Below are 12,761 nucleotides of genomic sequence, written 5' to 3' on the forward strand. Positions count from 1 at the left end.
AAGATTTATAAAGATAGATCTAAAAGGTTGCTAAGTCTTTTTCAATCTATATACATAGATAAAGTGCTAAAGAGGTTTAGCATGGTGGAGTCAAAGAAGGGACACTTACTTATGTTGCAAGGCATCTATCTCTCCAAAAACATGTGTCCAAAGAATCAAGAAGAGAGAGATCGCATGGATAAAATCCCATATGCTTCAGCAATATGATCCATCATGTATGCGATGCTTTGCACTAGACTAGATGTATCTTATGCTCTAAATGTCATGAGCAGATACCAAGCTAATCCTAGTGAAGGTCACTAGATAACTGTGAAAAACATCTTGAAGTACTTACAAAGAACTAAAGATGTCTGATTTATAGAGGAGGTGAACTCCAAGTTAGGGGTTATATAGATGCAAGCTTTCAAAATGACAAAAATGATAGCAAGTCACAAAGTGGATATGCGTTCACACTCAATAGAGGTTCAGTGAGTTGGAAGAGTTTCGAACAAGAGACGTTTATAGATTCTACAACCAAGGCCAAATACATCTCTGCGTCTACGGCAACGAAGGAGGAAGTTTGGATTAAGAAGTTCATTACTAAACTAGATGTGGTTCCTAGCATTGTTGGTCTAATACCTTTGTATTGTAATAACAATGGAGCCATTTCATAAGCAAAGGAACCAAGAGGTCATCAGAAATCCAAATATGTATTATGACGTTACTATGTGATTAGGAGATCATTGAAAAAGAAGACATTTGCATAGAGCGTATACCCACTAAGGATAATATTGCTGATCTTCTCACTAAAGCATTGCCCCAGTAAAAGCATAATTGTCATATTGAGAACATTGGTATTAGATACATAGGCGATTGGCTTTAGTGTTAGTGGGAGATTGTTAGTGTAAACCTTACAAGCCAATCTGTGGTTGAATGGGAATTACAATTTTGAGATATTCATATATTACATTTTGTTATTCATAATAACATTGAGATAGTTCTTTATTCATAAGTTTGTGATTTAAATTATTTTATATACTTACATAGATAAAGCCCATGGAACTACATATGCCTTGCAAAGAAATTGTATTAGGATACAATTATGAGATCCTTATGCATTAAAGCATTATTTCTAAAAGTTCCTGATCATTGTATTGTTGAGACAAGGCATCAATAATGCTCAAAGATTGTCACATGTTATGTTCCTTACTTGTGGAGTAAGTAATTGTTCTCATAGATTGAAGTATAGAGATACTTGAAACTAGCATGTGGGTGCTTGCCATGGGAGAGCGAGTTCACTAAACATGACCCGCCATGAGAACTGCATTTGGTACCTCACTCAAGTGTCTATGTAATACTTCTCATGTGTCAGTTGTGTAACTACTCCCTAAACTTGAGACATCAGTTTGTTTTGTATGTGGAGTACTATGCTTTGATTTCATCCTTATGTGTGCCTAACTAAGGATGCCAAAACAGAATGTTTTTGGGAATAGTATGAAGCATATGAAAGCAAATGAGTGGTCAAGATAGGAGCAATCACCCTAAGTGATTTAAGAGGAAATATCTCATTAGTTCTTGGTTGACATTAGCTTAATCAAATCCTTGACCAAGGTAATTAGGAGATTATGAAATGAGTTTCATAAGTCTCTACAAAGCTAATGATCTAACTGCAAGAACAAATATAGAGGTCAATAAGAGTAGGCACTACACCAAACTCTTATCATCTCTGAGATATATGATGAGGGAATCAATTACACTGAAAAACTGTACATTGAAAGATTGTCACATAATCTTTTGACTCTTCTAACGATTGGGTGGCCATGATGCATTGCTAGATGCCAATCATGGTATACGGAATTGAATTAGTTAATTTAAAATTGAATGTGATTCTTTTAAATTAATTAATTAATAATATTATCATTCAATTCCATTGCCAACATGTTAAGAATCTAATGGGTCACACATAAACGTTGCAATTTGGATTGAATTGAGAGTGTGATGATTTAAGTTAGACTTAAATCGAATTCTAGGTTTTAACTACTAAGGACCTAATTAAAAGAGTTTAATTAGGTATTCGCTAAATATTATAAATGTTATAATATTAAGGACTTATTTAGCAAATTTTGATAAGTAATCCTAGATATAAATATCATATTATAGCCACTCTTTCTTTTAAAGAGGTGGGGAAGGAAACAAAATGAAATTTCTTTTTCTCTCTTGAGTGCCGCCACTCTTGAGAAGTTTAATTTTATTTTGAGAACTTTTCCTTTGATCATTTGCTAGAAATTAAAGAAGAAAAGAGGACAAATCATTGTCTCTTGCTAGCACAAGCCCGTAGCATAAAGCTCTCTCTTTAGGAAGAATTCATTACAATCGTGTGTGCATCATTAGAGGTCAAGCGATTGAGTGGCTGTGATTCTTTCACACAAAAGGTGTTCATGTTTTGTCATCAAAAGAAATCCATATGATTACAATATCACTTGGAAAGGTAATTTTTTATTTTATTTTATGTGGTACTTAACTTTGCATTAAACAACCAAGGTGATCCAAAGATAGAAGGCATGTTTTTATTTTACTTTAATTTTTGTTATTCCGCTGTGTTTATGTTGTAATCATGTTGTTCTTAGCAAAAGGCTTGCCTGAGTCTTGTGGGCTTGCTTACCGACTTTGTGCATGCCGATCATGAACCCCAAATTTAGGTTGTGACATAGAAAGTGGTGAATGGTGACAAAATTTTGCACTTGAATAGTAGTTTGTGGGAGTGAATTATTTATGCACTAGTGATTTTGGTGGCATTGTTGTGGATTAATTTGAGAAATTTCTATGTATTTGTTTTGCATTTGAATATAAATTGCTACACATTTGTTGAGTATTTGATGGCACTTAAGAAATAAGCTAAAGGTAGTCATGGTGCGATTCGTTTTAATCAGAGTAAATTTGTTTCTAACGAGGCCACCATAAGGTATATGCAATCCATTGTGAAAAAAGTCCATATTCTGGAGCAAGCATTGATCTTTATCCCACCCTTTATAGTTTTGTTCATAGGTTTATCACTGAGTGACAATGGGAGAAATTTTTTGAGCAACCTGAGGCAACTGTAATACCTATTGTTCAGGAATTTTATGCTAACATCCCATAACATGAGAATGGGCAGGCTTTTGTTTGAGGATGTTAGGTATGCTTTGATAGTCACACAATTTATCAATTATACAACTTACCAGATCTTGAAAGTGATAAGTATGGGCAATTTTTAACTAACAATATTGATTTGGATGGAGCTATTAGAGTGTTTGTAATGAGGGTGTAGCGTGGAAAATGAATAAAGGCGTACCAATGTATCTTAAAGCCAATGTAATGAATTATGATCACAAGTTATGGTATCATTTTTTAATGGGAAGATTACTTCGTATGAAACATGTAAGTGACATGACAAGGGATAGAGCCATTTTATTATATGCCATTGTTTTTTGAATCTCAATCAATATGGGTCAAGCGGTGTTCAATAGCATTGTTCAAGTTGCTCACTCGCTATAGGATGGACTTTGGTATCCTTCCTTGATCATAGCTTTGTGTAAGAAAGTGGAAGTGAGTAGTGACAAAAATGAAGAAATTTTGCATCCTAAAGTTCCTTTGGATTCAAGCATTATGAACAAGGTTTATGCTTGGGAGTACTTGGCTACTGGAGGAAGTTCTTCATTAGCTGCTCCCTGTCCACCACCACCAAGGCAACCTTAGCATTTTTCCACGCCTTAAAGGATGGAAAGGCTTGAACTTTGAATGGATCATCATGTAGCATGTATGTAGTCTATTGAGCAGATGATGCGAGCATGTTGGCATGGACATGGCAATTTTTCCTACTCTGCCAGATGATCTCACAATGGAATACCTGAATAAAGATGACAAGGAGGATGATCAATAGCAGTTGGTCACAAGTCAATGGAGTATTTCTTTTCCTTGCTTTTCATAACATTGGGGACAATGTTATTTTCAAGTTGTGGGGACTAGGGGGGGATTCTCTATTTTTAGATTTGTTTTCCTTATGATTTTAGTTTTTAAGATTAAGTTATTTAACATCTAATTTGTTGCATGTTTTAAGAACTTGAGCTAGATTTAATTGTACCAATTTCTTTTAATTTACCTATCCACTGATGAGGACCTAGTTATATTCTTATTTTGATTTTTTGAAACATGTGAATATTGTTTATATCTTATGTAAATTCTTATACTAAGCTTCATTGTTAGGATGAGATTTCTACAATGTGAGCACCTTGTCTTAGCTTAGATTCATTGTACATATTTAAAGAAAGTTTATGTGAGTGTAAATTTTTGAATTATGTATTGAGTTCTAGAATTTGTTTGATTCTCTCTCGAGGCACAATCATAAGCTATACTTAGTTAAAGAAATAATATAGGTCATCTTTGGACCATTTGAGGTTTTTTAGCCTACTTTTACATAATTTATCCTTAGTTTACCCCTTTAAACTTAATATAACTTTTTCTTTGTTTAAGCACTTAATTAGTAACCTAGACCTTTTTCTTTGTTGCATCCCTCACTCCTAAGTGCTTAAGTCAATTTAGGAAATGTAATGAGCAATATAATGAAAAAGGTTGTAAAGATTAAAAATGATTTAAAAGATCAAAAGTATGATTGTATTCATTTTACTACCCAACAAAAGAAACAAGTTTCATGGTGTGATATTGAAAACAACAAGCAAAAAAAGGAAGAAACAGAATGAAGTATTGAACACAAGAAAAATTTGATTAAAAAAGGGTGTATTTAGTGAAGGAAAATAAAGCTCAAAATAGGCTCTCGAATGACTATGTGCTTAAGGTGACTTGAGCTACATAATATTTCATATCCTACCTAGACCTTAGCCATACATTACAAGCTTGATAAAGACCTAATATTTCTTGATTTAGTATTAGTCTACATTAGTGGAGAGAGAGATGAAAAGCAAATTTATGGAATTCAAATACTAATTTGAATTTTGCATGCGTATAAACTTATCCAAATTGTATAATGTTTTTAGTTAAAAGATTGCACACACACATAGAAATCCACTTGACGACGAGTTTGCATTTGAATTGAAACATGAACTTGAATAATATTTATGCGTTGCTTAAAGTTGAGATTATGGTATATCTAATGAAGACATTAAACGTGATTTTTGAGTTGGTGCAATTTATTTATAGTTAAGTTGTTTTCTTCATTTCTGTTATTGCATTTTAGTTTATATTTTGCTCGAGGACTAGTAAACTCTTAAGTTTGGGAGTGTGATAACTTTATTATATAGAGTTATTGTGTCACATTTTTGGGGTTTAAGCAGCTAAGTCTTTGAAATTTTAGGTTCGAAACTGAGTATTTTATTTGCCTTTTTAATTAAGTCTCATGCATGTTGAATAGTTTAGTTTAAGTTATTTTAGTTTAATTTATGTTAACTTGCTTTAAATTACTTTAAGGTTAGTTATTTTCGATCTCTTTTATTACTTTTGTAGGAAATTTAATGAAAAGGCCTTATTTGATGATAATCCGTGTAAGTATGGTGATAGCTTCGTTTATATATGTTTTAGTATTTTGAGCATAACTCAAGCTATAGAAGTTCAGTTGACATAATTTTTGAGCCATTAGAAAGATAAGAGACAAGGCTACAACTTTCATGTCTACGACTTTATCCAGTTCAATAAAAAAAAAAAAACATTGCATCACAAGATGAAGTAGTGTAGTCGACATAGCATAAAAGAAGACATCCCATACATTGACTTGAGAGTAGGGCACCGCGATGCCAAGGAAACCAAGGTCGTAGCACCAGATGAACTTACAAAATTGCATTTTTATGAGAATTTTGAACCTAAGGCTTTTGGAGACTTATTTAAGGGTCCTTTTTTCATAGATTTTCAAATGGGAGTTAACAAGCAACTATTTTGAAGAAAAAGTGCTAAAAACAAAGCAAGAAAGTAAGAGAATTCAAGGGATAATTGCGATAAAAAAGCTGCAAACTATTAGTTTTTCTCTCTATTCTTGTGTTTATCTTATTTTCTAGGGTAAAATACCCATAAACCCCTAAGTTTTGATCAAAATTACACATAGGTCCATTAGTTTGAGAAATAAACACTTCATCCCAAAAGTATTAGCACTATTAATAAAAAATGAAAAGACTGAAATACTCTTTCCTCTTTCTCTCAATTTTTTTTTAGAGAATTTGACTGGTCGATAAAGCTCCCTTACATCGATCGACCATCCTGTGGCTAGATATGGCACTCTTCAACAATGAGGAGCACCAGATCTAGTTGGCTCCTAAGCTTATTTAGAGGGGAGCTTAGTGCTCCTTTAACGGGGAGCTTTGGTGCTCACCTAAGGGAGCGTGAGAGCTCTTTCAAAGGAGAGCTCCATCCTCCCTCAGCGGGGAGCTTTGGCACTCTTTCTAAAAGGGAGCTCGATGCTTCCTAAAGGGAGTGTGCCAGATTCGGCTGAATTTGGCTCTGTGGCTAGATCTGGCCAAATCTTGTTGGAGAAAAAGGTAAGTAAGACTTTTTTGTGAAGAAAGAAAAAAATTAGAAATGAAAAATAAAAGTTTATATAAGATTGTAATTTTAGACATGTTCGAGGGTAAAATTATCCAAAAAATATTGCCACGTCAGCAAACTAATGACAACATTAACGATTGACAAATGGTTGGAATTATGTGTCCAGAAATATATAGTTTTTTGGGGTGAAGTATATATTTTTCAAGTTAATGGATCTTCGTGTAATATTAATCAAAGCTAACAAATGTACAAGTATTTTACCCTATTTTCTATAACTTGGATTAATGACTAATTTTTTTTGGATGATATTTTTATTAGATATTATCAGTTAAACTATTTTTTTACGATTGTAGAGGATTTTAACATGTTATTTGAATATTTGTTTTTTTTTATTTATTATAAATGGGTATAATTTTTCTTATTTATTTTTTTTAATACTTTTGATTGTCTAGCCAATAATTAAATGATTTGTTAATCTGAATAAGACTTGGTAGAGTAATTATATATTAGACGAAGATTTGAATAATGTAAGTTCATGTTACTTAGGTGATCTGATTCGCAATTAAAGTAGACATATGCCTCAATGTCATACACAGCTAAAATAGAACAATAGCTTAATGAATCTTATTTAATTGATTACTATAAACATCTAGTAACCTAATTAAGTTAGGTATTGCATAAGCATCTCGATGGAGACTTATACATTAGTTTGGATTTTAAGTTAGCAAAATCACTTATGAATATAAATATTGAGAGAAATTGGTGTCATATGAATTGTTGAATGAACCCATAATCTTAGAGTTTAATCTATTGTCTTTCTTTAGTGAATTTTTAATTTTTGTTAATTAGTTTAGTTTTCTAATAAAATTTAATTTTAATTAATTGTTTACGAAATCAAGTTACTTGAATAAGATTGATTTGTCATAATTTTAGTACTCAGTGAACAATTAGAAGTAAATTTTTGTGGGATATGATTCTAGACTTATTGTCTATATTACTTATTTAATACGTATAGTTGCATGTATTAAATCCATAACATTCAGACCAAGTCAAATAAGGTAACAAACTAGACACAAGAAGTATAATCTGATTTAAACTATTATATTTGATTATATATATTTAGATTTAGATATAGATTGAATTTAGTTAAGATTATGATTTAAGAGGTTATTAGCTTATAAATAGATTACTCACTTTATTAGTAAATACGCATTCTTAAATAAGATCTTTTTTACTTTATTACTACTTTTCTCCCATAATTTTTTTCAGTTTATATTTCTTAACAAATATTAATTTTTATTAAGTTGGATTTTAAGAAATATATTTGAAGAGTATATTTCTTAAATTTAATTGAATATTAATTAGAAAATAAAAAGATGTTGAAATTGAAAACTTTGATATAAATATAATTAAAGATAAGTGAAAAGTACAACGTATCTTTTTTGATAGAGCTAAACCGAAAGAAAGAACAACTAAACTATGGCCCGTGGGGTATTGGGTCTGATCAAACCGAACTATATTGGAGTATTTTTGTATTAAATCATTAACCGCTCTACTCTACAATCCCCCCCGCCAATCCTCTGGTTGCCTGTTTTCTTCCGATTTGGCTACAATCTTTGCTCTCTCTCCCCGACGGCGAATCTTCGGCAACTCTCCGTCAACTGGTAATGTCAGTTGATTTCCTCCCTATATTGTTCTGTTTGATTGAATCTTTTGCTTGCTTCCTCCGTTGTACTGTTCTTTGACTTAGTGTTAGATCAGAATCAGTGAAATTGTGGAGGGAGACAGTCAATTCAATAATGTTTTGCTCTATTGGCTAAAGGTTAAAGTAATGACTGTAATTTGTAATCTGTTCTAATTTCAGTGTTCACTTTGGTATATGATTAACTTAATTTATTAAAAAACACTAAATTTTACAAATATAGATATCCAAATTTATATTCATGAGTTTTTAAAGCATTCGAAGGGTGAATTTATGAATAAATGCATTATAATTCCTCTATACTTATATTGTATTAAAAAAAAAACGAAATTCTAAATATATACACACCCCAAATTCAAACTCGCGTTCCCAAAGGCTACCTAGTATGAATCTTCCCTTCTGAATTTTCTAATGCATAGTTGATCTGTTAATTTGTCCGAGAGTTTCTCTATTTAAAAGAAAATACAAAAGAAAAACCCCAATGAGTGGCTGAGAAAGTGAGTTAATTACTCTCCATGTAATTGTGCAAGAGGGTGTGCCTTGATCAGTTTCAACTATCCACTTTTAGCGCCTTTCTTCATGGTGATTTTAGATAGAATTTGCCTGATTTTTACGATAAATCTCCCAGATATTCAGAGTTACTCTCTTTTATGACTGCTTCTGCTTGGTTGCATATTTAGTTCATCTAGTTGAATGAATTTGTATAAACACAGACCAGATCACACTGAAAGAAGTTGTTTATTGGAAGAGTTTAGTCTCTATCACGGTGGACTTAAGTAGCCCACCAGCATCAAGTCTGGACAAAACACCAAAAACCTAATTACATTGCAAAGTAACAAAAAATGGTAGCTCATGTTGAGCTTGATAGTTCTTATAGACTCTCAGCCTTGGCTCTAGAAGGATTGAAGTTTGTTATTACCTATGAGTCAAATATTTTTCTGGCTATTGAAATTTCAAGATTTTGGTCAATGCATTTTTGCTAATGGGCTAACTAAACTTACCTTATATAATGGTCTTGATAGATCATGGTTTTAGGACCAAGTGACGTAGTGGAAAGGGTTTAAGGATGAAACCATGTAACAAATTTATATGATAGACTGCCATTTTATAATGTTTTTGGTTGTTCATTTGTGTACTTCTTTTCGGTCAGGTGTTGATTTTTAAACCCCAAGTGCTCAAAATTTCAGAATTCGATATATAAAATCATATTTAATTCTTCTAGCTCTAGAATCCACTTCAATCAAATTGCACTACAGTTTGGATGTACATTATAGTTATGGATTGCCTATTAGAAAACATAACTCGGTAAACTGGATGCTAGAGAAACAAATGAGTGAGCCTGTTTAACATGGGATTGAATTGCTGCTTTGGCATGTGAAGGTGCAAGCCTGAGATTACAGAACCATTGATTCCTGTTTTGTGGATCCTCACTAACTGCTGACCCTTTTGGTGCCTTACTGACTAGACTATAATTAGGTTGAAGCTGAAGATACTAGAGGAGGTCCCATGAACGGCCTCAACAGATTGACCAAATCAGGTTAATGGCTTGGGCATAAAAGTGTTAAGCCTTGATTGTCAGATCTTTAGGTGGAATCTCTTAAGGATCTTGAAGAGAGGAGGGTTTCGTGTGGTCCATGGGGCTTGTGTCAATGGTAGTGAATTTCAAGCATGTAGGATTTGGATTCCTATCAGCTAGAAGCATTACTGATGCTCAAGCATGCCCTGTCATTTCATCATATGAGATCAATTTTGTCCCCCTCATCCTGATATAACTTTTCCCCCTCCAAATTTCCTCTAGACTGATTAGTTTACTCCAAACTTTCCTTCTTGTTTCTTGTCCTATGTCTACTACTTTCCAATGGAGAAGAGCCTAAAACATGAAGCAAATGTGAGTTCATGATGGATGATATTTATGCTGTAAAAACGAATTTTTATTGGATGTTTTGAATGAGGAGAAATATGGAAATGACTCTATGAAGCACCATATAAGAAAATCAGTTGAGAAGTTTAGATGCTTTCAGATGGCATTGATGTAAATAGGTAATTTCCTTCAGTTTAGCAATATGCAAACATGAATAAATACTGAATAGAACCATAAAATATACCAGCCCCTCCACACCTCCCTGCAAAAATAAAAAGGCATTAATGGTAAGGGGAGCACTGGCACTTGTGCATGAAGATAGTTAATAATGGCTGGGAATGTCATAAATAAAGGGGATAGGGACTTTGCACCAGTTTTGGATGAAAATCTGTCTCCAAAGATGAAATCTCCAACAATTTTGTCCTCATCAGCCTCGAAAACGTGGGTCTCATTTGTGTTTACTTTGCTTTCCCTATTTTTTGTTATTGATGATCCTTGGATGTTATTTAACTGGCAATGGTGGTTGGGCAGGGGAATGGAGAGAAAAGAGAAATTGAATAACTTCATAGTTGGGGATCTGCCAACTTTGATATACATCCCTGACTTCATCACAGATTCTGAGCAAGCCCAGCTACTAAATAATGTATTTATATCCTTTCTGTATACACACACACACACACATATATTTATTCTTTTGTTTTTAATGTTTGCAACACTAATTTGTATACCCTCATTTCTTGTCCACGTATAGATTTACCAAGCACCTGTATCAAAATGGAAATCTTTGAAGAATCGGAGACTACAGAATTGGGGTTTGTTGAAATAGTTCTATTTATCGTAGTATTTCATTTTTAAATTTCATCTAAGCTAGATGCATATTATAGGTGAAATGTAGGCAACCCTTCAATTTGGCCTGCTGATGGATTGTATGCCTATTGACAGGTGGTGTTGTCCATGAAAAGGGTCTTCTGCCACAAGATTGTGAGTGGGATTATTTGCATCTCTTACTGAATTTCTGAACTTTAGATGATGATATTGTTTAGCTGATGTTTCAAAGTTACTCTGTTTTGTGGAAATTGTTAACAGTTTTCACCCAATTTTTATAGGCTTGGAGACTTTAATTTTGTGATTTTATTACTGTTTTGACTGTCTTCACTTCTTGTGTCTAGTGAAAGAACACCTTACTAACTGCTTGCTTTTCTTTTTTCTTTTGTCCATGCCTAGTGCCTCCTTGGCTAGCAAAGATTACAGAAAGAATATATGAAGGATCAGGACTTTTTCCGTCTGCAATCAATCATGTTCTTATCAATGAATACCTTCCTAATCAAGGAATTATGGTTTGTACTGTTCATTTTGCTTCTTGTGTTTGTTCTCTAATAATATTACTTGTTCTAGCTTAACACATTTGACTGAGGTTTTCAAAAGCATTTCCTGTCCAGAAAAATGATGATTACTCTGGAATATTTCATTTTTCAAGATTTTAATTGGTAGTCAAGGAATATCATTGTACTGTACTGTGTCTGTTTTTTGCTATTATTTTTTACAAAAGAATTAGAAAACAATATTCTTATATTTGATTTGTTAAAACGGAAAAAAGAAAAAGATTTTCTTTCACTTTGGAGCATTATGGTCTGTATTCAGTTTTATCTTTCTGTACTATAATTATCTGTCTTACAGCCACATCAGGATGGGCCTGCTTATTATCCGGTTGTAGCAATTTTATCTCTAGGATCACCTGTTGTTATGGACTTCACTCCTCATCCAAGATTACAGTCATGCAAAAGAACATTGAAGGAAAATGTTGGAGATAAAATTTCTAACAGAGGGGCTGTGGCGATTGAAGCAAATGATGGGAGCTATAATCACTGCCCCTTCTCTGTCCTGTTGATACCTCGCAGTTTACTGATCTTCAAGGATGATGCATATTCAGGAAAGTTCATGTCTTAGGGGTTGTGTTTTATTTATTTTTATTTTATTTTGTTTTCACAAAGAACAAAGAGGAAAAAGAAAAATAAAATATGACAACACTATGCTTATGATTTCCAGATTACTTGCATGGCATTGAGGATTGTGAGGTACATCGGTGTGATCAGGTAAGAATGAAAATGAATTTGACCTCTAATAATTAGTCTTAGATGTTTCAATAAACAAATTTATGGTACCCTGGTATCTTGTTCTCATAGTTATCTTTGCAGGCTGTAAACGAAATTGAAGCTTTGTCCGTATCGAGATCAGGCCAAGCAGAAGTGATGAGAAGTGACAATGCCAAGATTGTGAGTAGAACTGTGAACAGAATTTCTCTTACATGCCGATTAGTGTTGAACGTTCATAAAAACTTGTTCAAGTTTTAAAACTTAGTCTTAACCGTTTCTAACTTCTGGCTAAGATTGAAAGTTGGTGTATTTAGATGAGCATCTGATTAGACAAACTACTTTCAAGAGGTGGAACAAGAGTTTACACACTTTGTTGGTTTTTGTTTGTTGGGCTGGAGAGGTGTCCAAGGTTCGCGTTACCTATCCAGGCCCAATTGTGTTATTATGTTAAAAAATATATATTTTATTTAATTTTGATTTTCAATATATTTAACATATTAGTATAAAAATAATATATTGTTATTTTAATAATAACAATATATTTTAATAATATCTTGGTTGAACAATGCCATCATTAGATTTTTTTATTCTTTTTTTTTTT

General features: G+C 32.9%; 1 protein-coding gene across 3 annotated transcripts; it reads left to right on the forward strand.

Moving 5' to 3' along the window:
• Window positions 1-7,947: 7,947 nt before the first annotated feature.
• Window positions 7,948-12,644, forward strand: LOC110426506 (oxidoreductase). 3 transcript variants are annotated; one of them, XM_089785325.1, is made up of 9 exons: window positions 7,948-8,168; window positions 10,315-10,508; window positions 10,599-10,710; window positions 10,819-10,879; window positions 11,010-11,048; window positions 11,292-11,404; window positions 11,745-11,994; window positions 12,111-12,160; window positions 12,263-12,644. In XM_089785325.1, exons 2-9 carry the CDS (start codon window positions 10,396-10,398, stop codon window positions 12,416-12,418), a joined length of 894 nt encoding a protein of 297 aa, XP_089641451.1. In that variant the 5' UTR covers window positions 7,948-8,168; window positions 10,315-10,395; the 3' UTR covers window positions 12,419-12,644. The 3 variants fall into 3 exon arrangements, with proteins under 3 accessions (XP_089641451.1, XP_089641452.1, XP_089641453.1); XM_089785326.1 differs by lacking the exon at window positions 10,315-10,508 and having other exon boundaries at window positions 7,948-8,173; XM_089785327.1 differs by lacking the exon at window positions 10,315-10,508.
• Window positions 12,645-12,761: the final 117 nt, after the last annotated feature.

Source organism: Theobroma umbraticum, unplaced genomic scaffold, assembly GCF_002168275.2.
Source record: "Theobroma umbraticum cultivar Fairchild unplaced genomic scaffold, ASM216827v3 scaffold_89.0, whole genome shotgun sequence".
NCBI classification, from domain to species: domain Eukaryota; kingdom Viridiplantae; phylum Streptophyta; class Magnoliopsida; order Malvales; family Malvaceae; genus Theobroma; species Theobroma umbraticum.